Source organism: Clavelina lepadiformis, chromosome 5 (assembly GCF_947623445.1).
Source record: "Clavelina lepadiformis chromosome 5, kaClaLepa1.1, whole genome shotgun sequence".
Taxonomy (NCBI): Eukaryota; Metazoa; Chordata; class Ascidiacea; order Aplousobranchia; family Clavelinidae; genus Clavelina; species Clavelina lepadiformis.
In genome coordinates this window covers 13,347,292-13,374,511 of record NC_135244.1, presented here as the reverse complement: position 1 = coordinate 13,374,511, position 27,220 = coordinate 13,347,292, and the positions used below count along the sequence as shown (strand labels likewise).

Sequence of the window (27,220 nt, the reverse complement as noted above, 5' to 3'; positions counted from 1 at the left end):
TGTTAGAGCAGGAACACTTCTTGGTAGAGCAACTTGCCACGTGAAAACCGCTCTCATCATTTATTAGAGAAGGTACCGTATTAGAGCAGGTTCAGCCATTCCAGAAGGTGCTTTTTCAGGCTTATTTACTGTGTTGCAGTTGTAAATAAACGAGTCTTTTGTGGTCAAACAACAGGACTGCAATAGCAAAAGAAAGTAAATAATACCTTCAATATCTTGAATATCTGAACACATTTTAATGCATGTAAAGATGTATAGATAGAGATTTTCGGTTTCCAAAAGCTTTCTTGAGCGACCAGATAATTGTAAAGCTGTCATTGTGAGAATAAATTTTTCTATACCAGTATTGAGGAGCTTAATTGTGATGATATATTCAAACGCCACTGAAATATAAGAAAAGAAAAACATTCATAAGTTACGGTGATCAGTCAATTCAACCCACAGGCGATATTCAATCCAGTACAGCTCTACTTCCAGATTTAGTCTGAGGATAAATAATGCAATAGGTATACAATGCCATATAGTCTACGTTTTTCACTGTATGGTGTGTCCAGTTATGCTAACAAACTGCGCCACTAATTACGACGAAGCTTGATGATTTTTAGCTTTTTGGCACCGGAAAAATTGTGCGTTCAAAGCTCTTTTTCACAGTTTTTTTGTTAACTTGACTTAAATGTTATAACATAGTAACTTAAACCTAACCTAGACCTACTTTCTAATCTAAACTAAAATTACCAGTAAACTTGAGGTGTGCAGAGACTTTCCTCATTCAGACGAGGAGGAATGGGATAGCCTGAGTCAAACGCCGTAGAAATCATTTATTAGTGCCAGTAGACACGATCGTAAATAGCGACTAAAAGATTTTTTTCATTAATTTTACTGATTTTAAGAAGTTGTTTAATTCTTTCATAATTTTTTTATACATATCAATTTTTTGTTGTTGTTATTTACGTTTTAGATAGTGTTCTATATAAAAAAAATAATAATAATTTCTCAGTAAAATCTTACTAAAATATACATAGATATTACCAAGTAATAATAGAATATTACTCGGTAACGCATATTTTAGCATGCAAGTAGCGCATGTATAGTGCACGAGCATATGTTAGTAGGCCCACTGTCAAACAGTGATAAAGAAAAAAGATATAAATTGTTTTTGGTAAACGAACAAGGTGTCCTGTCGCTACAGTTCATGTATTCTCGTGATGACGTCAAGATGCAAGTTGTTTTTAATTTGGGTGTTGGGTGCGTTGGGATTTGTTGAACATGAGTGAAGTTCGACTTCATTATAACGTCACAATGTGTTCAATATAAACGATTGATTTGGGCTTTCACTATTTCACCAAAAAATATCATTCGTTCAAAGCTATGTCACAGGTTTTCTTCTAAAATGTTATAACACAGTAACTTAAACCTAACCTAAAATTCTTCCATCTAATCTTAATTTAACTTCAATTAAACCTTAAATCGACTTTTGCATACCCATTCTCCTAACCTAACCGCCTATCTTCAACAACGGGCTGCGTGAAATAGTCACTCTGATTGATTAATAGTTGGGAGGATGTGAAAACGTTTGGGATTAGTTTGGGAAGAAACACGAAACCACAATGAGAACCACTGCTTTACTGTTTACCTTCTGCATTTGACACACCAACCACTCAATCGACATCTGTTGTGAAAAAATTTAATATACAGTACATCTTTTCCCATTAAGTGAGGGCATGAAAAGAAAGAACTTAAGTACACGTTGAGAACAAACGATATTTATCGATTTTCGCAGTTGAATTTATGGGCGAATTAAAAGGGAGGTTGACAAACTGAGTTTTAGGCAGTTTTAAAGCTCATTTATTTTAGCTGAAAGTCATTTTGTGATAAAAGATTCGGTGTTCTAATGCAAAACAATAGCACAGGACAAGCAATTCACAACGTGCATGTGTACTCCGTGTAGAAGAAAAACAAAAACCAAAAGGTGCCGATAATACTGTTGTAATATAGAGACAAGACGTTGGCTGTCTGTTTAAAAACAAGACGGACATCGCAGCCAAACAACGGAAATCTAATAATAATAAATTCAAGAATTTTCCCTAAGTAATTAAGCACCAGTTACACAGACACGATCATCAGTCTTACAAATTGAAATCAAGACAAAACAAAAATACATAAAATCAAGCACCGTGACAAATTCTTTTCAAAATCACTACAAAATGTATTGAGGTTTAAGAAGTTGAACGGTTTATGTGGACGAAAAGCAAAGGTAATCAGAGATTGTAGCACCGTAGGACGATTTTCTGTACTCTTATTTCAAACAAAACCAAGTTTATGACACATGATAACTCACAAAATGAACCATGTCTCTAACGTTTTCTCGGAATCACTACACAAACGCACTAAAACGCTTTTTTGCGCGTTATGCTGACAAAAAATTTAAGAAAAATAATAAAAAATACTTAAGTAATATATTCTGAAATATATTAGTTTACATTTAAAAGCACTGAAATGATTGCTTACTTTGGCACGATGTTGACCGAGAAGGCACTGCAAATGCAAAATAAGAGCTTAAAGTAATAAAGCATGCAAATGCGGACAATGAGTGCAAAACAACATATCGTTTGGGCCAACTTTTTACAAGTCGAACAAAAAAGAAATAACTGTACATAAAGCATAATGAAAAGAGCAATGTGATGGTGAATATGCAATATCTGAGAAGCTTGTTGGAGGCAATGGGACGAAAACTGGATTGCAGGCAGCAGCGAAGCATATGCATATCGCACATGTACCATTTCAGGAGGAATTCACTGGTAGTTCTGCATCTATATTTCAAAGAAAAATGCAAAGTAAATCGAATTATATTTACAAGAGCAATGAATAGGTAAAAGCTTGAAAAAATTATAGAAACTCTCATCCTTTAACATTATCGGGTTTAGGAAGACTGCAACAAACTACAGAATACGCAGTTAACACCGATTAACTACTATTTTTACAAAGCATTTCAAGTGACAAGGCAGGCAAAAAACATCATAACCTGAAATTCTTACTACTTATACTTATACATGTAGTCACGGTGCATAATAAATTATACCGGCTGCATTTATGTGTGTTAAATGCGAGCGATGTTTTACCTGCAAAGACTCTTGCATGGCGCGATTTTGTTTGATACATATCAAGATCAGGATCAGAAAACGAGTCCAGTGCTTCAGGAATACTTTTCTAAACAAAAATGAACAAATGTATATGAATTTTGTTAGTAGCAGTTCAGATTATCATCACTATAGTAATTGAATAAAAACATACCAATGAAACTCTGTGGCCAGCAACTCCATCATCTTCATTGGATGGCAAGACATCGACAAATCCCTCCTCCTGTACTTCTGCTTCATCAACTATATAGACTCTACTCAGTCGTCGCGTTAAGCTTACACGATTGCTCTGTTTTGATCCCTCACCAATAGCTAGCAGTACAATGCAAGCATCATTACAAAAAAATAGAAAAATGTTTGCACAACTGCAGTTCAAAGCAGACTAAGGAAAATAATCTTTTGCAAAATTTTTTATCAGAGCAAACGCGGAAATATGTTTTAAATAATATTCTCGATATGCCAGTATCAAGATATTTAAATGGCATCCACAAGCTACAATGAAAACTTACAGGTAGATTTACGTTTATCCACAGGCGCAAGTTGAGAATAAATATCTCTAACCGGCTCGTCTGGCCAATTTGAAATCATGTAATTCAAGACTTGAATGTGACGTTTGAACCCAATGGCAGCACTAAGATCCATCCTGCAAAACAAAAAAACAACTTTTTAATCTTTGACCAGAAAATCAAAAAACAAAACCTTAATGCAACAAAATAATGCAAATGACAAATGAATTCCTACCCGTTACTATGTGCAGAATTAACAGGGCCAAGTAGCACTGGTCCAAAGCAAACTGCAAGGTTTTGACAAATCATTTTGTTTTTGTCAGAGAACATCGAGACTTTTTTCAAGTGATTCATCAACATATAAAGTGTTGCTTTTTCAGCGGGAGCTGCACGTATTTCTCTCACACATAGCAGCAATGCACGGGTTCGAGCTTTTATGTCGTTATCTGTAATGTTAGTCCTGCGGGTAATTCCGGGGGGTGATATTAGTGGATCTGGTGAAAAGGGTTCCTTTACCACTGCCGCAGGAACAGGACCTGCAAGCACAAATCACTTGAATATGAATTTGATCCAATAATTAAATCCAGTATGGCTACTAGGGTAGTACAATCTCTACTTCAAACTCACACAATCTTGACAATACAAAAATGTATCACCTGGATTTTTCTCCATGGCAGCTGTTACAGCTTCCAGCAACTCAGGTGAGAACAGTGGCTGTGGCAGTTCCCTTAGAAAGTCTTTTAATATACCTGGATGTGGATAGATGTTAGTTTAATTTGAGGTATCTGAGACTGGTCTCTACCTTACTTCCAACGCCAGAATAATCCAAACTCCGTAATAAGAATCCCAACTTAATCGTTTTCGCAAGCTCTTCAATTTTATTCAATGGTAATTGGTAATGTCCAAACTAACCCAAAACAGCATCCAGCAGTTTTAGAATTATCCACAAGTTTCTATTTTTAGCCTGGTATTTTTTTATTGTGGGATTATTCCGGTATCGATACATTGCTGGGGTCATGTGGAGATTACCATAAACGCAAGATTGTATTGTAGGCCATACCAAGCATTATTATTCCTCTTAGACAAAACATAATTTGAACATGCACTAATGAAAGTATTACCAATATAAAACAAGACAAAATTATGTCCGTGCGTAAATTATATATTGTGTTTATATGTGGTTCATATTAACTGTTGAGTCTGAAGTTCATCAACACCAAAACTTCAGTTGAAGTGTTAATAAAACAACCATTTGGATGCACACTCGGCTATTTTACATTGGTTTAACAAATTACAAACAAATAAGTATAATTGCACAAAACAAGCATATTAAGTTTTAAGAATATACCAGAAGAGAATAAATGTATGTGTGTTGACCTTCAAGCATAGAGTAACAAATATGCGAAATACAAAACCAGCAAATAATAAACAATCGTTTAATCATGGCCACCAGTTCACAGAAAAACAATTTCTGCAGCAGAACACAGCAATAGAGCAGGCAAGACACTGGCAGTGATAATAGCAAACTATGAAAATCTGAAGAGACACTTGAACTCTGTGTAAGAATTTAAGTGACTCATGCTTCAGCTATTGCCACAGGTGGTACAGCGACCAATGTTTACAGAAACACCAATAATGACGCACGCTCACCTAAGTTACCTTAAGTTTTTACAAGACACTAATTTGCCATTTGACAAGATATTTATTATAAGACTATATATATCCAAATGCACAACCATGATAATGCCTATGTGTATAATACATGTTGGTTGCAACATAAGAATAATAATGATTAATAAGCAAATGACTGCAACAAGTAAATTGACAGTACAACCAACAAGCATGTAACCAAGGTTCTTCACAATTTTACAAAAATATCCACAAACCACAGCAAATCTGTTCACAAGATATGTCAGAATAAATCCTATTGGGTGAAAGATATGTAAAATTTAACTGGCAAATGGTGGATAACCATTGTGATGATTTCATATTAGTCACGTTGTTTAATGCAAAACAAACTTTGTTTACCTGTAATTACATTCACATCCGGATAGTTGACCGATGTTAAATCAACATCTCCTTGATTTTTCTCCAATTTTAGTCGTAGGTTCTTCTTGACAATAGCAGAACCACATAACCTGTAAATTCCCACTACCTGGAAATGGAAACAAGAAATTGTATGGTGACAACCAAAAACTCAATTTTATTTCCCGTTATAAAATAATAACAGCAAAACTAGTACAAATCTTTGCATTGCAATGAAAGCAAAAATTTGCGAGAGGAAGCAAAATAATGTGTAATATATATTCTTTCAAAAAATGCTCCAAGCGCGTGTGTGTGTGTAGATGTTCAACCATGACAGGAGAGATATGCCCAAATGAGTATGAGTTACATGCCAGACCTATGTTGCTGAAAACAACAATTCTTGAAAAAAGTGAGCCAACCAGGAAGGGAGGAGGTAATGGTATGGTAAGTTCAGTTACACTTGACTGCATATCTATTTTTGGGCAGCATAAATCAAACCAGGTAATCCTTATAAAAATGTAGAGACAAATATTTTCTCGAAACAGAAGTTATCCCCGCATCTACCTTTCAACTCAAAATGGCATTAATAAGGGAATGCAGCTCTCTGTATGATACTGTATAAAAAAATTAATATTTACACAGTCAAACCGAGAAGCACACCTGGTACAACTTTTAAATGAGGATTAAGAGTCTTGTCGTTACAATGTGTACCTGCATTCCTCTCTTCTCAACCTCTTCAATGCATGAACGTACAAGGCTGGGTATAATATTTCCAGAATTTTCTCGCTCTGAAATGCTCTGCAAATCGGCACCAAACAAAAATGGACCAGGGCTAGAAGGATTTCGTTCAAGGGCAATCTAAAAAAAAATTAAAAACTTTTACATGTCTTAGATGTCTAATGAGAATACAAAACTATGTGTCTGTGAAGATTGCCAGGTTAACTGCCATGGCTGAGAACACATGCTAAATCCAACACCAAAATAATAGATTCGTGGTCATACATTTAACAAAGGCCTAAATCATTTGCAGATTTCTCTGTTTTTTTCCCTGAATCTATTCTTTTGGACACAGTTGTGGCTAAGTTACAAGTTTGCAAAGTCACTCTCTACAATAGTATTGGACGTACAAAAGCCAATTATAATTTGTGAAATTAAATTATGTTCAAATACCTTGACATACAAAGTCCCACGAGGTTCTAACGATATCGCCAGACGTTCGGAATAGCGATAACATGAGTTAGTGCCTTGGATAAGGATAGGGAGGTTAAGACTGGCATGGGAACAAACCTTATGCTTTCCACCTCTGGTGTCCCATGTGTACACGGTCAAGTGCAGGTCTTTGGCTTCGCTTACAATCATCTAACAGACATTGATAAGGGGTAAGTGTCATAGCAACTGATATAAAATATAATCACTAACTCCCTTGAGTGTGTGTTGTTCTGTGTAAGGAGAAGTGGTTTTACATGTAATAGATAACCTCAAAGCACTGGTTCCATGTTGTGGCTCCTCGGCACGTTTGCATGGTAGTGCCAATTCGTTTTGTGTCTTCCTTGTCCACTTGAACAAGGCAGTACGCTTCACATAATGTTTTCTTTAGCTCCCTTACTCCATACAAGGTCAGCACCAGACAACCTGCGATTTAGACAACCCATTAGCTTAAAATTTTAATCAATCAAGCATGTTAATGGTTACCAAAGCACTACCAATGCTAAGCACAAGTTACATTAAGCTTACCCTCCACGGGAGGTAATTTCATGTTCATCATAGGGAAAGGCTTATATTTTCTAAATTGTGATAAGCTTAGGACTTTGTGTGATGGATCTCGGGCAGTGGTCTCAAGAACTAGCCTTCTGCTTAATCTTCTTTGCTGTGCCTAAACAGTTTAAGGTAAATATTTATTAACAAATTCATATGGCTTTTGAGTAAACGCTTCACTTATTGACTTGGTACATGTACATGTTTGTAAATGAACAGCAAACTCACTTGTTTATCAACGTGGTACAAACTAATGGATGTTTTGTGTCAACATGAAGCAATAGCACAATTAACAACATTACTTTTTTACAGATGATAAGGTTTGTTGAAGGAAGTATGTAAAGTTTTACTTACAAAGTACATCACATATCAACGCCAAAACAAAGAATGTGTCATCAATATTTACAACTTTGGCATTATATTGTGTTCATACCATGCTGATATCCAAATGATAGCGACTTAACAGAGTGGGATCTCTCCTTATAAAACTGTCTTTCAATGTAGTAGTCTGATCAGCTGAAGCAGCAGCAGAACCTTCTGTTAAACGGTGTTGATCGTCAGCTGCCCAACAGCTGTATTCACTTGCAGCATTTTCAGAACTGAAAAAGATCATAGAAAATAAATATATCAAGTCACAAAATTGTCAGAAAATGTTATCAGCTATGCATATGTGAGTTTCAATAAAAAGAACCAATGACTGATAAATTATATTATATAAATATAATGCATTGTATTACAGTCTTATATTATATATACATATATCGTACAACTTTATGTAACTTTTTTAAATATTAAAACCAGATCCAACTTGTTTAACTTAACACACGAAGGATTATTGTGGGAGTTTTAAAGAAGATGTAAACGTGATATGAACCTTGCGTATGCATAAGAAATTAGCTATGTTCCTGCGAAAGATCTTCTGCTCGATAAAAAGTTTGATAAGTTGTTATGAAAATATACAAAAGGCTCTACTGTGCTGTTCATTATATCCCGAGGTGATATTGTGACTGAGTTTGTAGTGACATTTTTGCCAAATACTTAAGCAATTAGAACACTATCAGACAACTATTTTTAGTATTTTAATCTGGGCATGAACATTACCAAAATAAAATAATTCATTTAATATTTGAAAGTTGCTGCTACACAAGACAAATGAGGAAATAACAGTATAGTGATATAAACTATATATACATTAACCATATACCATGACTATTTTATAAATCAAATATTTAAAATGCTTTATCACCAAAAAAATCAAAAGCATCTACTGTACTTGCATTTGCTTAAAAACTTGAGCTTTTACAGAAGTTAATGCTAATGTCAGTTATGGATGGTATTATATTTGTATATGGTGCTTTCTTGAATGTGTAGACATTGTTAATAGTTAATTTAATACTTAAATTAAAGCAGTATGTTTTATGTCACTAGGTGGCATCAGTAAAAATACTAAAAATTCATCAATACCTTCCAATTTTAAATTTTTTTGTAAACTTTTTTCCCCAATTTTTTCTTCTTGGTCTACTGGGTGATGCCACTTTGCCTTGTAATGATGTTTCCTTGCTCGAAGACACACCTAAAAATAAAAACATTAAATATTATATTGTCATAAAAGCAGTAATTCACCCGTGCATTGAAAAAAATCATACAATAAGTCAACTAATTACCGTCCAAATTTCCATCAGCAGACTTTGCTGCAGTAACAACAGCATGAGTACGGTTTGAAAGTAAAAAGTCTGAATTCTTTTCTGGTGAGGTAGAGGCAACATGCAGTAGATTATCAGCAGACTTTGACTGTGCTGCATTGCTACTCTTAGCTATCACTGATAAAAAACTTCTGGCACTTTTTTCAACTGGGCTTCTTAAACTCGATTTTCTCCTTACTGATGCACCTTCTGGAAACTCAGCATTGCCAGAAACGGAGCCAAGTGAATTGTTGCTAACAGAGCGAGGAATGCCAGTTGCTATAGTTGGTGGCTGCTGTGTTGTGTTGTTGCTTTTCATTGCATTTCCAGAAAACCATTTCTGCACATTATAAGGACGATTAGAGCATATGTCACAAACAATACACCTTGTAGATGTTATACGCATACTTTCATCAACATTTTTTGTATCTACATGTATTACAAAGTTACCACAATGTTTTATAGCATGATTGATCAGGGGTTTCAAGAACAATTGCCAACACAAAAAATATAAGTTTACAACATACAAAATGATTGTAGTGAGTTAGTTAAAATAATGCAAACAGCTAGAGTTATAGTTAAATGCAGTAATGCAGCTAGGACAAACTGATATAAATGCAAACCCAAATAGAAGTGTGAAATAATGTTCCAGTGGTTCAAGCGTACACAGATACTAGCAGTAACAATCCCGAATACAACATTACCTACAAATGTACAAGCTTTTGGGAGAAAGGCAAATCTAGTTTGGTGGGCTAGTTCAAGTAGGTACAACATTCCTTACAATAGAGGACCTCATTTATATTGCAAACAAATTTATATTTTTAATCGCCATTCAAATATTATATAGTTATGGAAACAAAGGCAAATGGCTTGTTAAAGATTAAATAGAACAACATATTGATCAAATTTCTAGGTTTGATGCAGGCTTGAATAGATTCAGGCTTTGTTTAAGCTGATCTAAACGGTATTTGTGTTTGCACAAACCTGAATAATTTTCCTAGCTGCACATTTATAGACACAATGAGTTAAAGCACCATAAATCCATCATTACCAATTAATTATTGCAAGAAGAACACCATAAAAAAGACAGCAAATTTCAGTTACCGTAGCCAATCCTGGTTTGTTGTTTTCTAGTTCTTCAGTGATGCTGTTCGCACAATTTCCAACATTAATTCCATCAACACTTGAGCTTCCATCAAGTCGTTTTTGAAGTTCGTCTGAAACCGTTTGGCCAAAATTTAACCATTTTCGTTTCTTATCTACGGTTATTGCATTTGTATCAAGTGGTGAGTCAGAATTATCTTGATCTAAATTTACAGGGAATTTATGAAGCTCTCTCAATGATGTAATATGACCCGCCATAAAACCATCATTATCGGGTCTGATATCAGTCTGCCTTGAATTGCTGTGACCTGTGCTGTATTTCAAGGGTTCACCTAAGAGAGCGTTATGTGACTGTGATGTCATAATGGCTGACATTTTTTTTGGCAAAGGGGGTGGATTCAAGTTGCAGGTTAAACCAACAGATGATGCTGAACTTGATGAGCTTGAAGTTTTTGAATGAAAAACTTTTCTGTCAACATCATTTATTTCTGTAGAGTACCACACATTGGTACATATTTCATCTAAATTGACTTCTCTGACTGAGCTTGACTCAGACACTGAAAGGTTTTCACTATCAGATGTTATATTATCCAAATTGTCATAGTCATGATTAGCAGAAAATTTGTTGATATTTTCATAGTCGTCATTCGCTTTATTTCGCTCAGCTTCAACAGAATTCTGTCTGTCCAAGTACTTATATTTCGAATGCATTGACAAATAAGGCTCTTTGGCTTCGGGAATATCTTTTCTTCTTTTCATTGTATCAATTATTTCACTCAGGAGGCTGTCTGTCCCTTCAGTTTTCCTTTGTTCCACATAACCAAGATTAGGTGGTGCATTCTGCAAAGTTGTTACTGGAATTGTCTTGTGGTTGGTACAGTTAGAGCCACTGCTGTTGTTATTTATATTTTTGTGCTTGTCACAGAAAGCAATTGCATCCAAAAGAATTTGATAAGACTCATCAAATTTAATCTGTAAAGAATTTTCAGATTCTACTGGATTACTGTTTGAAATGTCTTGGGTGGTATTGTCATATACACTCTGGACAGCACTATCATCAACGGCTGTATGTGAACGCAGGTGTTTCACTTTGGTCATGTTGTCATTATTGTCTTTAGCCATTTGACCAAGATAAACTTCTGATGATTCTTCTTTCAAAGAGCTAAGAGAGGGATGATTAGAATGGTTATCAAGAGAATGTTTCGTGTTTTCTTCAATAGTCAAATCTCCATTACTTAAGTTGTTATGTTTATCTGAATTTGCTGCTTTGTGAATTTCTAACGTCCTTACTGTGAGTATTAGCCTCTTTAACATACACATCATAGTTGCCACCACTTTTAAATCCAATGAACAAATAGGAATGGTATTGACTGCCAAAATCTGATCCCCGGGATGAACCAGCACTTTCCTGGCTGCCTCACAGTTGGGTGTAAGCCGACTGATGAAGATTCCATGTCGATGGCTTACTTCACTGTGCTTATTGTTGTCAGCTGTTGACTGCAAGGCAATGTCTGTTGTGGTAGACAACTTCCGCTTGGTGATAAAAATTCCGAGACTATCTCCTTTATTCCGAATAATTTCAACAGTTTTAATAACACCATGTGAGTTAGGTTCGTGTTTAGTAGTTAAATTAGTGATTCGTTGTACACCTTCTTGTAAAATCTTGAAAAGGCCATTGCTGTGAGGTTTCTGTTTTGTTTTCTGTGTCTTGCTTAGCTCATGACCGTCAGTGGACAGTGTTTTGTGTGATTGGCTTCCATTTGAAAAACTGTTAGTTTTAAGAACATCTTGCAAGCTTTTCTTCTCCACATTACGTATTTTTAATAAAACATCATCAGGAATGTCTACACCGATGGGATTAAAAGTGCTCACTCGGATGTCTCTCTGCAAAAAAAAAGAATGTATAAAAAGTCAAAAAATAATTATGATAGTTAAAATCTGTTAAAATGTAGAAACTAAAAGCACAGTGTTTTGTCTGGCACTGGTATGCACCAAGCTGCATGCGGTACGATGTGTTGCACAAACAAACAGAAACAAAACAATTTTTCATCATTGCCTCATTTATTTAGTGAAACAAAAATTTATATTTATATTGCAACACTGGTAAGTAAGACGTATGGATTACGAAACTCTTTAAGTTATCATAAACGTCATTATCATCCAGTTTCATTTTGTCTGTTTTACTTCGCTTTTAATGACAATAATTTGGCACGATTCCATATGCTTATGCTGCACAGTGTGGTCAACCCCATCTGATAGACTTCTGCACATATATACTGCAAGGGAATAAGTCTTCTATTACTGTTACCAGTATGCATTGCATTGTGTTTGTTTCTTGCTTTAGCGAAACGACAATGCAATGCTTATTACTTAGTAGCAACACAAGCAGTAGAGATGCTTTATGTGACGAAAAAATTAATTGCATTACCGCCGAGGTATTGTTTATATCAAAGCGATCGTTTTAAAACAAGGCTGAAAAAACAACCAAGGAAGACATTTTTAATCCTCATAAGTAAACCATAACATTTTATCCTAATTTTTTGTTTAAAGACTGTTAGTCAAATGGTGTGGTTGCAATGACTTCCATCAGTATTCAAAATATACCATAACTAAACGTTAATAGGCTAGCAATGCTACGATGTTGAATATTGACCAAAAGGCACTTTAATTACATCGATGGTGAATGATTTTTAACAACATATGTCAAAAAGACTTTAAGGATTAATTTGCATGTGAAGTTTTTTGATTTTGTTGTTTTAACTATAATGGCATGTGTACTGTTTATTGTACGTACGTGATTTTGACCAATGAGACATAATGTCTTGATTAGACTTAATGTCAGGTGTATAAACTCTCGACTGGTTTTTGGGCTGATAGTTTTGTTTTGAAAGGCTTGTATGCCGGTATATACGAAACATATCAATTTATCTGGTATTAAAGTTTGTGTGGATTTGTTAGAGCGTAGTTTTGTACAGTACACACAGAGCAGACCGCTTAAACCCATATTATCCGATAATCGCATAAAAATGTCCAAAAAAATGGTTATGTGATTAACTGATTTCGTCTGTAGTAAAATTTGGTTAATTCAATACGTCTTGAAGATTATTGTGCAAAATTAGGTAAACTGTCTAAATATGAAAACTGGAAATAACACACTTATGTGCACAGAATACACGTTCACAAAAATAAAATAAGTTCATAAATCTGTATACAGTACTAAAACCTGCTCCATTCAAACAGTACAATCAAAATGCATTCCCTAGAAGCTCGCACATTCATACAATTATATAGAATGTGTTCATTACTTGAGTTGTTTTAATGAATTATGTGATAAATTTGGCAAACTAGTGAACTAAACGAAGCTCAAATAAGTAAATTTGTCCTCATACAGTTCAACATTTATCAGCACCTGAATGTATAATAAAGAGCAGGGGCGTACAACAGCTTTATGCAAAGGGCCTAGTTGAAAGGTTATAAAAAGAGGCCGGACAATCAATAAATTTTGGATATAGGCGATAAATCACAAAAAGAATATTATTTTATAAAAGTTTGCATCTTATTACATAAATACTGTAGTCTGAGTGATGTTTAGCATCGTCTGTCGTTGCATTATCTTGAAACTAAAGTACCCTGTTAATGCTAATAAAGGTCATAAACAGTGTCTAAGTAACGTAACAATTGCAGAGCCTGTGGGCTTACAATAAACATCACAGAAAATTGGTATATACAGTATATATAGAATAAAGGTAGAATAAATATAAATATAGAATTTAGTTGGTAGAATAAAGGGTTAATAAAAACATAATCTGCAAAACATGGCCTACATATTGAAGTTTATACAGGCCACATAAAATGGTTGTGCGAGTTGCGTATGTTGCACACCTCTGATTAAATAAAGAGTTTAATTCACAAAATAACCTACTTTTCTGAGACTTCTGTGACTCCTGCTGCTTTTACTTCCGAACAGACTTCTTGATAGTTTAGTGTTATCCATATGATATTCATGATTACTATCTTCCTCCAAAATATCTTCATGTACAGGTTTTGGCCTCAAAGTTACCGTTGTAAAAGCTCTCCCATTTTTTCGCTGCTGGGGAGGTAAGGAGAGAGTTCGGTGCAAACCATCATCTTGTCTTTCTGACACAGGCAGAATTGTAATATCACTGCTCATTATGTTGTAACTGCAGTAATATTTACTTTCGTAGGTGAATTTGCCTGACACGTAAACATCATATCCAAAACTCTATATATAATTCAAAACCTGTTAACATACAACACACAACATAAAATGATCAACAAAACCCAACGGAGTTTTAGATAAATAAACCTTGTAATGCATAAATAAGTTAACTAGAAAATTCAAATAATTAGTAAAAACATTGGTTAGATGACTTATTAGATGATTGACACTTTCTTTCAGTAACGATCACTGCCCTCCAACAGAAGCTTGTCAAATATGCATTTGATTTATGCAGTTATACTCTTGCTACATATAATTCAAGACACAGAGAGTGGCTTAAAACCCTGTTTTAAACATATTTAGGAGGCTTCTTGCTGGCCACTAGGTATTGGTTGCTGTTATAGGGCACAGTTATGGCAACTTTGCTATTTCGTATTCGAAGAAAAAGAGCACTTAGTGTACTTCTTTTAGAAGCTGTCATTGGCATAACATCTTTGCCGTGTTCATAATGCACGCCAAATTGACCTTGCACGGAATGCACTCTGGGTGAACGCCAAATATTTTCACCTTTGGAACGAATTATAATATATAAACAAAGTAAGTTTGCTTGTAACATGCATGAACGCCACGTTGATAGGCTAGGCCTACATAAGAAACAACAAAAAATTAAAGTTTCATTGCACGCCATAGCGCCTAAATTTTTTTTTGTACACATGATTTCTCATTGTTAACTACCATAGCTTCCCATCAGGGGGCACCAATTAAAGGATATCAGAGAGCAGTAACCTACATACAATTATAGAAATACCATATAATATATCAGTACATATAGCAGTATGTAACAAGTTTGAACTAAAAAAAAACATGTGAACGAGCCTTCTTCAACTGCTGAAGCTGAATGATATTGCTTGCTGTGTGCAAGACATACCCTACACCATTCTAGCCATGATCAACTTTGCCGCTATTGTTGAAACCTAGGTATTTGCCGCTATTCTGAATTGCTGTCATAATTCAGCATGATGCATATAATTGTATCAATCTTCTAAATTGTATTAATATTAGTCATAGAAATTTGGGGTCTAGTGTAGAAGGGCACAACTTGCGGATGCTTTTGCACACTAGACCGCAGTTACTGAAATTGTGAAGTCATTGGGTTGTGCACTTCTGCACTAGACCCGAAATTTTAATGGGCAGGACGGGTTCAGAGGTAGCCTAGGCCTATATGGTACCGGTAAAGCTGTAGCAATAAAAATGGTCAAATTTGTTGCAGTTTTGATAAAACAATATTACAGATATTAAATGGTTTGATTTTTGTACACAGGAAGGACCTTTACTACCAAATACGGCAAAACTGAAATACTTGCGGCAAACCAACTTCTTTTAGTCCTACAGTCAAGTTTTCAGCAACGCAGCTTGTTTCGTACGGTTCAAAGCCTAGTTGAGCTGGCGGGACAATATTAATTTGCGGAAGGAGGAATGTGAGGAAGCTGAGTTATAGAAATATTCTTAAATATTTTATTTCGAAGTTACTTTGAAATTTTGTAGAGATACCGGTAAATATTGCACATTCTGGGTGATTTTTAATACGATATAGTCACTTTTAATATATTAATGCGATTGCTTAATGTCTAGGCTACGTATATTGGCGTTACAGTGTTAGCAACAAATAAAACTCGTTTTGCATTGTTCGACTCTTTGTTCGAGTCATTCACCTTTTGGTCCTTAGTGCGGCATACTTCAACCTAATTGCTTACGCCTTAATTACGATTTTTCTGTAGAATAGCAGTGACAAGGCAGACAAGCAAACGTGATTTGGTATGAAATACCGACGGTGTGGAAGTAATTTTGATCTTAATTGCTTTGGTGAGCATTTCCTTACCAGAAGCTTTCTATACAGATAATTAATTGTAGTTACATGATATTTTTCAATAATATATATAACGCTAGTAAGAATCGGTTTTGCTAAATTTACAATGAGTCTTTCACATGCATATCCAATTTTCGATTTTGCATCATCGTAATTGTAAGTTATATCACTCATACGTAATGATTAGGCTCTGAGTCGGAATTCTCGTGCATAACGGTGTAGGGTTGTAGGCCTATAACAGCTAAAACTGCTTTCTTCTTATCTTTTGCTGTGTTGCTTAAATTGCGATCTTTGTCTGCAATGTTATCTTTATCATGGTGGAAAAACAAACTAATCAAAAAAGCGCAAAATATAAAATAGAAACTTGTAGATGTTCTTGGACTGCTGTTAATGTTCCGATCATTCTCTCGCCCTACACCACAACATAGCGGACTCTGGCACGTTTTTTTTTACTAGAAGGCGCAAACTGCGATAGTAATCTACCAAAGCCGTTTAGATTCGAATTCTTCGATAAACGCCATTGCATTATGCAGGAGTGGACAGTGGAATTTAATGCCATGCAATTCTTACCCACGCTTCTTTAGCCCACGGACTTGATGTCAAAGGTCTCCCGTATCCAGCCTAAGGACTCCCGTACGGTAATTACTGTAAGAGCTATGTCTCAAGAACTGCATATGAAGATGTGTCATTTACCGAGAAGGGTAAACAATTTTCATAGACACTCGTTCGGTGATTTGATCACCAAAACCGGACAACCTGGATATGGACTGTTTATACGTATATGACAATTTTCTGGTTCAAAATATTAACGTATCATTTTCACAGTTTACTTAAGGATAATTACCACCAAGTTCATCAACACCGGTATGCATTTATTTAGAATATTAAGTACAAATATACATATAACTTTTAACTGTGTTTTGTAAGTTCAAGTAAAGTAAAAATGTTATACACCTTGGCGATAAAATTTGACTAAATCTAAGAAGTAGCCTATGTGAGTGAAACTTACAAACAAATAGGTTTGGTTTCAAGACTGAGAGCAACTTGCCCTGCCTTGTGAAATCGTGGTAATACTGCAGCAACTGAAGAGCGTACGCTTGAAAACAAAACGTAAGCTTGGCATATAGTAAACTAGTACCAGTGGAGACACAGTACCATAAATTAAGGTTAACACGAATACCGACACAATAACATAGTAATCCAAAACATACTCAGTGCTGGTAATATCTACAATAATGATTACCATCATTGGAACAGTGCACACCACAAACAAACATGAAATAATGACAAGCAGTTTTACGTTGTAATTAATGTGTAAAAAATTACAGCAACATAGTTTCTTTTCATTCGCAGTGTTTCGTTGTTCCTATAAATTATACAAAGTTAATGTTCAGTAGCAGTCGATCGTAGTATAGAAAAGAAAAGAATAGAACGTTATTTTCAAGCGGAATAAACGTTGAAAACTTTGTAGAAAACAACGCAGTTAATAACATACGACAAACTTAGTGATGGTTGTAACTTATAAGTTAAATCGCAGCATTTTTTGAAGAATGCTAATTCAGCTATATTCTATATGCCACATCTGTTGTTATGCAGAAAGTAAGATAAGATGGTATACAGGTATATTTTACTAGCCTGGGAACTGTTATGGTAACATACAGTACTTTGTAATAAAAATTTCACAATTTTTGCCTTTGATCTAAATCACCAATGGATGAAAAACTGAACCGAAGGCTGTTACTGTTATTTACACTGAGCACAGAATACCGTAAAACGCTTCTTTTCTTACCGCATTATGTGCGACTTCTCCCACAATTTGTATTTCGGCATTGTACTCCACGATGGAAGGCATATGAGCCTGAGCTGAATCCTCTGAAAACAACAATCTTTCTTATGAGTATGACAAGGCAACAGAATGCAATGTAATTAACTGTTCAAGGTTTTTCACAAAACTATATACTGTATTGGCATAATAAGTTTAATTTGCTAATTAACTTTTTTAACCAGCACCGAGACGACCACACAAACGTATTTCATGCCGAACATATTGTATAACCTTGTGATGGTGCATCATTCGCTATCGCTGAAGGTACGGAATTATGGGAAACGGATGCGAGTGAAATGGGTTCACTATTAGTTCTTATTGTTTGCATGTACTTCTTTAAAGTTGTTATTATCATAAAAATCATACTAATTGCTTCTCCACACCATATCACCAAGACGACAATTAAGAAATCGTTTCGGTGAGGATGTACAAAACGGGAACAATGTCTATTGACATCTACAACAAAAAGGTGGGTTAACCATGGTATCTTATCGCAATACGTATTTATCCTTAATAGCAGTAATAACTGCTAATAATGTAAATATGCTGTCCTTAGAAGACCACAACAGGTAACGTGTTTTGAATCACATCCCATGACAGATGTTGACGTCATTTTATATGTTTTAGTCAATACAGTACTTACCGGACTGGCAATAAAATAAACCCCGAGCGTAATGACCAGGCGTACAAAAGCACAAGTCAACACAGCTCCAGCTAACTGAAGCGACAATATCTAAAATGGTGGGAAATATCCAGGTGGATACAACGATGCTTATAACAGTTTTGCGACGTTTTGGCGATGCTTTTCCAAAACTCTACATGGATACAAGTTAAAAGATATTTACGTAAGATCAAGTGCATAAGTTAAGTAGTAGGCCTATGTAGCCTACTCTTTAATACTTTTCGTTCAGGCACGTGACAGGTTGATCTTCCAACAAAGTAACTGCTTTCTCGTATTCCAAATATAAGAGCGCATACACTTGCACTCATGATGATGAAAAGAGTGATCATATAACCCGTTCGAAATACCCACCATCCTTTCAGCATTTTTGCTACTGTAGAAGAACTGTCCAAGCTGAAATTTTATAAAAAGAATTTAAAAATATTTGTATAGTAAGATGTGTGTGCGAATTTAGTGAATTTCCCCTTAGCGGTAAATTTCAAAATGAAATTGACATCAAATAGCCCAGCAAAAAGAGGATAACGTTGGATGCGATTTTTTAAATATAATTTATTAAGCTATTGATTTAATCTATATTAACCTAAACCAACCTGAATGGGTTAGCTTCACCCCACAGGCGTTCAAAATTAAAAACTAAATTCGTCAGCTGCAAGCTTGCCAGAATGCCAAAAAGAGCGTTAGCGGACAACGTGCTTATTACGTAAATGTAGACGTAATTGTGACGTAGTTTTCGACGATTTTTTATGGCGACATGTATGACTATGACATTGATGAAAATCTGAAAAATAATCAATTTGTTGCTAATAGTTAAAACCAAGGCCAATCATGGCTATGGACTGAATTATCATAACTTACGCTTTTATCACAATAACACTGTTGTATTTAATTTATACTAACACAATTCTGTACTTAGGCTAGCTGTCGTCATAAATTTTTAACCAACTACTGTAGCCTACCTGTACAATAGGAACAGCTAAAAAAGCAAGGGTAGGATATACTGAAACAGGTTTGCATAATTCTGATTTGTTTGCCATATTGTGAGATGTATTAGCTCTTAGAAAATCGAAAGCCATCTTGACCTAATCTACTGAACAATTATATAGAAATGTTGCAAAGCAGCACGGGTTGCAGGTTTCAGTTGCTTACCCTTAAAAGACAAGCGTTAAAACGTAACTTACAAAGCATATGCTCAAGGTCAATATAAACGACACTGTATTCTCTGCACAAGACAAACCATTTTAAGCTTACAAAATAACACTGCTTGAACTAACATTTGTGTCCTATACTTTACGCAACATCTCCACAGCTTTCCCGTCATGAGATTATTTCTCGTGTCGTGAATATCACTGTGGATATTAGTCATCAAACAAACAGTGCATCGCGTTTATGATTATAACGTACAAGCCAACGTGGTATAGTTTTTAATTGTAAGAATTACCAAATTACCATGATATAACAATGTTTTGAATCCACACACCGCTAAACAAACTGATGATAAACATTGCCTTAAATCCTTTTCTGTTATTTTCTATAATTGCTTACGTCGTTGGTCAAACTCCAGTTGGAAAGAAAAAAATCTTCAATGTATAACGAAAGACATCATAGTTGAGCACAACAGTATTGTGAAAAAGTATATGGTGTAAAGCTGGGCACGCTAAAAATAGTAATTGACAATGGCGCTATCGGTATATGGACAATGACGAAAATGGACCACTGGTCTTTGAGGAATTTCGGTTAGTTTGGGCATTAGTGCTGTATTGAATAAAATTGAAACTTTTATCAAAAAAATCATTTAGACTTTTTATTAGGCTGTGGAATTTTTGAATTCAATTATTCTAAGGTAGGGATTAAGATCGCCAGCATTGTCCATTACCGACATTCATCCATCCATTACAGCATTGTCCATTGTAATTGTCATTACCGCCATTGTCTAGCACACCGGAAAGCTTATCGCTATATTGCATCGAATATGCAGCACTTCAGTTCGTCAATCTCTAAATGAGAGGTTCCAAATACGATGGTATGGTGATATACTACATCATTCATAACAAGTCATACTGCATACTTCATACTATGGTCATGTTGCCAGAATGCTTCTGGAAAAATTTGCAAAACAAATTATGGTTACCACACAAACCTGTAAATTATCAAAGATTTGTACAGTAATGTAGCGTATATTATTCGGACAAATTGCATAGGTATACGCAACTGTAAACAGTTTTTCAACTGAAATAACCTTATTCTCTCACGTCCTTTTGGCAATACTAAAACAATCAAGAAGTATTTAAAAAAGTTATTTTTATTAATTAATAAACCGCAATATATTTTGTTTTAAGACAGAGAGCTTTTTGGACTACCATGTGTAATGGTGGTAACACTGCAGCAATTAAAGAAAGTCCGTTTCAAAACAAGACGTAGGCCGGGCATATAGTAAACTAGGATCAATGGAGATACGGTGCTATAAATCAAAGTCAACACAAATCCTAACAAAACAACATAATAATTTAAAACGTAATCTGTGCTAGCAACATCCACTATCATGATTATCATCATTGGAAACGTGCACACCATAAACAAACATGAAATTATGACAAGCAGTTTGACATTGTAATTAAAGTGGGAGAAGTAACCGCAACCAAGCTTCTTTTCAACCGCAGTGTTCTGTTCTTCCTATAGAGTTGACAAGAAGTTGTTAGCTTATGATATACCGTAAAACCCGATATAATATTTACTAAGAAATGCAGTTTATTCATGTGAGATAGGGATCAGTAACTCGGTTTTATGAACAGGTTAGTTATAATAAAACGACCATCACTACAAGTCACCTAAGCGTCTAGCTCTAACCGATGTCATATAGAATCCGGCTTCTTTTGAGCGCTTTCAATCCAAATTAGTAATCATATCAGGCAATGGATGACAACCGGCCGGTTAACTTATAGTGGAAGGCCATAAAATATAAACATACTGTAAATAGTTGTCCTTACATCGATAGCATTTTCAGCTTCTTCTTGAATTCGATTGTTCGCAATGTTCAGCGCGATCGACGGCATCCTTGTTGGAGTAAAGTTGTCTGGGAATAACGGTATGTGTCAGGTAGGAATTTTAACGATTCCCACAACACTTAGCTTAACATCTCACTACGCATATAATTGCATTCTGGTATGCAAGCAAAATACCTTTAAACAGGCTACAATTAAAATAATGAAAAAATTGATTAGGCCTACTTAATTTGAAAATGTGTTTCCCATCGAAAAGAAAAAAGCAGGCTTACAGAATTTGAATATAGCAATAATGGAAGCATTCAATATTCAAGTTTTCAGTTTACCACAACAGCTGCTGTGTAAGCATGGCGAAAATGTCTGGTTGCTATTGACGCCATGACGTCACAAAAATATCGCTGGAAGCCCGTATTTTGACTGTTATTATGGAGATATGTAGTCAGTAGGTTGCGTTCTGTTCATTCGAGCGAATGTGAATATGCAATTCATTTCTTTTAGTAAAAACTTCAGCTTTTAAGCTTAATCCGTTAAAATTGACAACGAATATTCCACATCGATCCTCGTAAACCTACTACTATTGACTTTATCAAATCTTATTCAACTAGTATTCTAAAACGATCATCATAATCATTTTTCGAAAAATCGCGTCAATTTTTACATTCTGTAAATCTAAATTTTTAATCAGTTTGGTTTCTTCGATTCATTTGTTTTGCCTTGGGATTTAAGTAGGCTTTGATACGCAATAAACCATTGTAAAGTCTGCATGCTATTGAAAAGAGCTTATTTGACCTGTAACATTGGTACTAGTTGCACTGTATACTACTTTGCATTGCTCGGTCTTCATAATATCTGGAACCCAAAAGGACTATTGCATTTGGAATCGTACTCAAACAGAATTGTATTAAACAGATGTAACGGTGCGGCATCATCGGAAAACAACCTATTGAGATGCCACCAATTCTCAATATATATACTCATTTCATATAATTATTAATCGTGCATAGAATACAATAGATCGCAAGTAACTATATGTAGGGCCACGAAGTTATGTACCGAAGCTGCAACCTAGAAGCATATTCGACTGTTTTGTTATGGTAGAGATCTGTTAACATATCTCGCATAGAAAATTTCTGACGTCATATTTCCTGAAAGTTGTTTTTGACGAGGTCGCAAGATAGAAAAATTAAACACTAATTTTGAGGTGTGAAGTTAATTTAATACTTGTAGTAACAAGCAGTTACTTGAAACTGTAATTATATTGCTTTCACTTTTATGCCAAAAAATTCTCAGGTGAAAATTTCGGCGCAGTCGCATTTTAAGCATATTTTGCGAGAAATGGATGAAGTACACACCTTGTTGTGCCGGTGCGGTTGTGGTGGCTGAAAGCACTGATTCAAGAGAATAAGATGGTGTCGCAGTAGTTCCCATTATTTGCACATATTTCCTTACAGTTGTAACCATCATGATAATCATACTCATTGTCTCACAACACCATATCACCAAGGCAACAATCAAGAAGTCGTTTCGTTGAGGTTGAAGAAAACGGGAACAATGTCTATTGACATCTGTAACAAAGTTTGATATTCGTTTGTTTTGTCGCAATCGCGATTAATACGCATATGATTCATATCAATACGCGTAAATCTGCTGGCCACAGAAAAATGTCAGGTTTGCTTAAGTCACATGACATCACATTCACCGTACAAGCATTACGTACTTACCGGACTGGCAATAAAACAGATCCTGACCGTAATAACCAGGTGTACAAAAGCACAAGTCAACACAGCTCCAGCTAATTGAAGCAACAATATTTAAAATAGTTGGAAGTACCCAGATGGATACAACGATGCCTATAACGGTTTTACGACGTTTCGGCGATGCTTTTCCAAAACTCTGCGTTGTAAATTATACAGAATTTATAGTGTATCAATGTTATATATATTTGTACGTTTATTGAATCATCAAACTACAAACGTTCTTTTTACTTTTCGTTCAGGCACGTGACAGGCTGCTCTTCCAACAAAGTAACTGCTTTCTCGTATTCCAAATATAAGAGCTGATATACTTGCACTCATGATGATGAACAGAGTGATCATATAACCTGTTCGAAATACCCACCATCCTTTCAGCACATTAGCCGCAAAAGAAGAATTGTCCAAGCTATAATTTCGTAAATGTTAATAAATTAAACCATGTATGGTAAATAATAAAATAACAGGGGAAAAGTTTTGTTCACTACAAAACTTTTAAACAAATCTGACATAAATTCATTAAATAATATGAGTTTAAATTTCACTGAAAATGGCATATGCCCACAAGCAAGCATGTCGTATTCGCGATACAACGTGAAATCAACCTGAATGGGTTAGCTTCACTCCAGAGTCGTTCAAAATGGATAACTTGATTTGTAAGCTGATAACATGCCAGAATGCCAAAAAGAGCATTAGCGGACAATGTGCTTATTACGTAAATGTACACGTAATTGTGACGTAGTTTTCGACGATTTTTTATGGCAGCGTAAATGACTATCACGTTGATGGCAACCTGAAATGTAATCAAATAAGCAAAATCTGCTAAAACCAAGGCATTGTTTACTGTGTTTTGCTAGCAAATCATAGCTTACAGTTGTATTACTTTTAACTAATTGTAATAAAATGAGGCAGCATACAAAAGACGCGCTATAGTCATACGCATTCAGCCAATTACCTGAACGATAGGAACAATTAAAAAAGCGAGTGTAGAATACATTGGAACAGGTTTGCATAATTCTGATCTGTTCGATATCCTGTAAGACAGATTATTTGTTTGGAAATCGAAGTCCATCTTGATCGAAACTATTTATAATCTTGGTAAAGTGGCCAATTGCAAAACCAATTGCACTTTTTACTTAGGCTTACGTAACCTAAATACAAAAAAAATCTCCTAATCTAAAAGTGTTCTCCATTCTCTTCTACATAAATGACATTCAAAACCGACGGTGTAGTTAATAGCGCACAATATGCATTTAAACAAGACAAAAGCTTGTATAATAGCAACATTATGTTTGCTTATAGAAATACCAGCTGGCTCAGTCGTAGTTTTGCGCAACACCTCTTCTACCTTCCCGTCATAAGATTCTTTTTTGCGCGGTAGATATTGTGTCACTATTAGTCATCAAACAACAGTTGACTGCTCATCTGACATAACGAAACATGCAATAAACATCTTTTGTTTTCTCTACTTGCTACATCGCAGGTGAACGATACAAGTTCTCTTTTTGATTTAGTTGTTTGTTCATATTGTTTTGTGCCCAGTAATTACGTGATGTGCTGTACTTTATAAGTTATTTAAACCGAGCTGACCCCTTCTACATTATACCTTGACCGAAAAAAAACCTTTAAAATTACACATCAATCTTTCTTTGCGGTATATCTTTGTTATCGTTTTTTGCCGTTTCAACCCTAGCTGAAGCACCACTGGTCAATCCAATCCTGTATACAATGGCCAAATATAATTTCAATTAACACTGGTCAGAGGAATTGAATTTCTCCGGTTTGAGTTGATCTAATGAGTTATGACCAGAGCAAGGTTAAATTGAATAAAGATGAATAGAATAATCACCGATTTTTAAGGAATTTGTAACTATGTTTGCTGGACATTTATTGAAATAAAGTTGCCGTTGAACATGGACTTATAGTGTAACCAACTACATCTAACTGACGTGATCCTTGCATTTAAGAGGTAGCGTTAACATGACAACTTAGTTATTTGTTTATCTCCATTTAATAGCAACTGCACCCTTGCAAGAACACGTTTCAACTTTTTAGCTTTGCAGTCAAACCTTGAGTTTTTATAGATTTTTAGCGGCATTATTATTATCAATAGTGTCGAAGTGGCCAACTTCACTTCGATCGTTAAGTAATGTTTCCTTTAAGGATGCAATCACCAATGATTCATTTCTACAGATCAGCACGAAATTGCGTAATCATTAAAACGTGACAAATTAACTGCGTCAACAGGATCACTTTATAAGTTAACAAGTGAAATGCTTTGCTTCTTTTATCATGCTTATTTCATCACCTGTAAGCCTACGCACTGCGCAATCATATACTGACCTGCAAGACAATCACGTGCACAAGCAATATCAGATTTCGATCCCTCATCGAATTACTGATTGCACGGTTCCGTTGGCTGAAAAGGTTTATTTCAACAGAGGGAAGAGATTGTAAACATGCTTGAAAAACTCCCGTAAATTCTATTTCCTCGGCAACAAAAATACTCCTTATGTTTCCGTTATTCCCAGGTAATTATTATCTGTTGTATGAAAATAAGTTACTTTTTTCCCCTGCTGAATCGATATGTCCAAGCGATCGTTTCAAGGTCAAATGAGAAATGTTGGTGTAAAATTGTAACTTACTTGTATGATAAATTTTATGAAAAACAACTAATCCGTCATGCAAAAATTTCTGGCCTTTTTCATCCGATAATTGCCAACTGCCAAGGAACCGAAGATTGAACAATTGTCAATTTAAACAACTATCGTTTGATTAATTATTACAGTATTTGGTCAGTCTTGATCACCAGTATAATGTTCCATAAATAAATTATTTGTTTGTGCTGGTGTGGCCGCATAAACGGATATGCGTCTTCCGCGATGTAACTTATTGTGACGTTTACTTGTTTTCCTGTCCGACAACCGTTTTCATATTCAATTTGCGCATGCTTTACAATTACATCATTAGCAGTGCGTTTTTGTAATAAATTAGACGGAAAAGTAAATTTGTGCTGCTTGCACGTCACATACACCTTTTTAAAAGTTTGTTCCTAACTATATGTAAAGGTAAGGTAGACAATCCTGAATTGAAAATTACGACTACAAGGTATGGAAGGTGTGTTGCCAAACTGTAAGTCAAGCTGATAAAAAAATATTATTCATTTGCATTTTGTCATTTCATTGACCATGTCCATAACATAAGCTGCAAAAGTGTTATTTTGTTTATTATGATCTGGAAGGTACGAACTCAAAAGATGAGCTCATACGTCATACCAAGTAGCAACAAATAAAATCACAATCTCCCTGACGAGTGGTACAATTTTCAGAATCATGATGGACTGAAATCAACATGACTTTCGGTTTTAGGGTTTCAACATTTTGTTAATTGACCCTTAAAACAAAACAGGCATGTGCTCTATGAAAGTTCAGGTTACTATAATTAGTTTGGTTACAATTTACAATGCATATCAGTCGGCGCAATATTTACACCGGTATTATTGGAAGCCTGCTAACCGATGTGGACTAATATTGGAGCTGAATTTTCAAAGTTTTTTGACTGAAATATTGACATTTTAAAATCGAGGGTGCAGCAGCAGTTTAATATGTTGCAAATATCATGCAAAAAGCTATAATGTATAAAAGAATAATTTTACTTGCGCCACGTACTGCCATGGGAGTATTAATACCAAAGTTTGCATGTACATT

The 27,220-nt window shown here is 35.1% G+C and overlaps 2 protein-coding genes across 2 annotated transcripts; both read right to left on the bottom strand.

Annotated features, from left to right (window-relative positions):
* Positions 1-1,668: 1,668 nt before the first annotated feature.
* Positions 1,669-14,474, bottom strand: LOC143459292 (uncharacterized). Its single transcript, XM_076956374.1, has 16 exons — positions 14,132-14,474; positions 10,210-12,093; positions 9,088-9,445; positions 8,888-8,996; positions 7,857-8,022; positions 7,403-7,541; positions 7,146-7,300; positions 6,839-7,027; positions 6,380-6,526; positions 5,672-5,798; positions 4,300-4,392; positions 3,879-4,179; positions 3,647-3,780; positions 3,292-3,449; positions 3,120-3,207; positions 1,669-2,810 (listed from the first exon to the last, which is right to left on the bottom strand). Exons 1-16 carry the CDS (start codon positions 14,378-14,380, stop codon positions 2,782-2,784), a joined length of 4,326 nt encoding a protein of 1,441 aa, XP_076812489.1. The 5' UTR covers positions 14,381-14,474; the 3' UTR covers positions 1,669-2,781.
* A 2,637-nt stretch (positions 14,475-17,111) lies between these two features.
* On the bottom strand, positions 17,112-24,660 carry LOC143459562 (uncharacterized). The gene is made up of 17 exons (XM_076956774.1): positions 24,469-24,660; positions 24,119-24,306; positions 23,748-23,922; positions 23,484-23,655; positions 23,115-23,327; positions 21,748-21,833; positions 21,100-21,433; positions 20,901-21,027; positions 20,637-20,740; positions 19,942-19,982; positions 19,720-19,842; positions 19,354-19,541; positions 18,982-19,156; positions 18,725-18,896; positions 18,313-18,537; positions 18,046-18,128; positions 17,112-17,622 (listed from the first exon to the last, which is right to left on the bottom strand). Exons 1-17 carry the CDS (start codon positions 24,583-24,585, stop codon positions 17,284-17,286), a joined length of 2,862 nt encoding a protein of 953 aa, XP_076812889.1. The 5' UTR covers positions 24,586-24,660; the 3' UTR covers positions 17,112-17,283.
* Between the last annotated feature and the right edge of the window lie 2,560 nt (positions 24,661-27,220).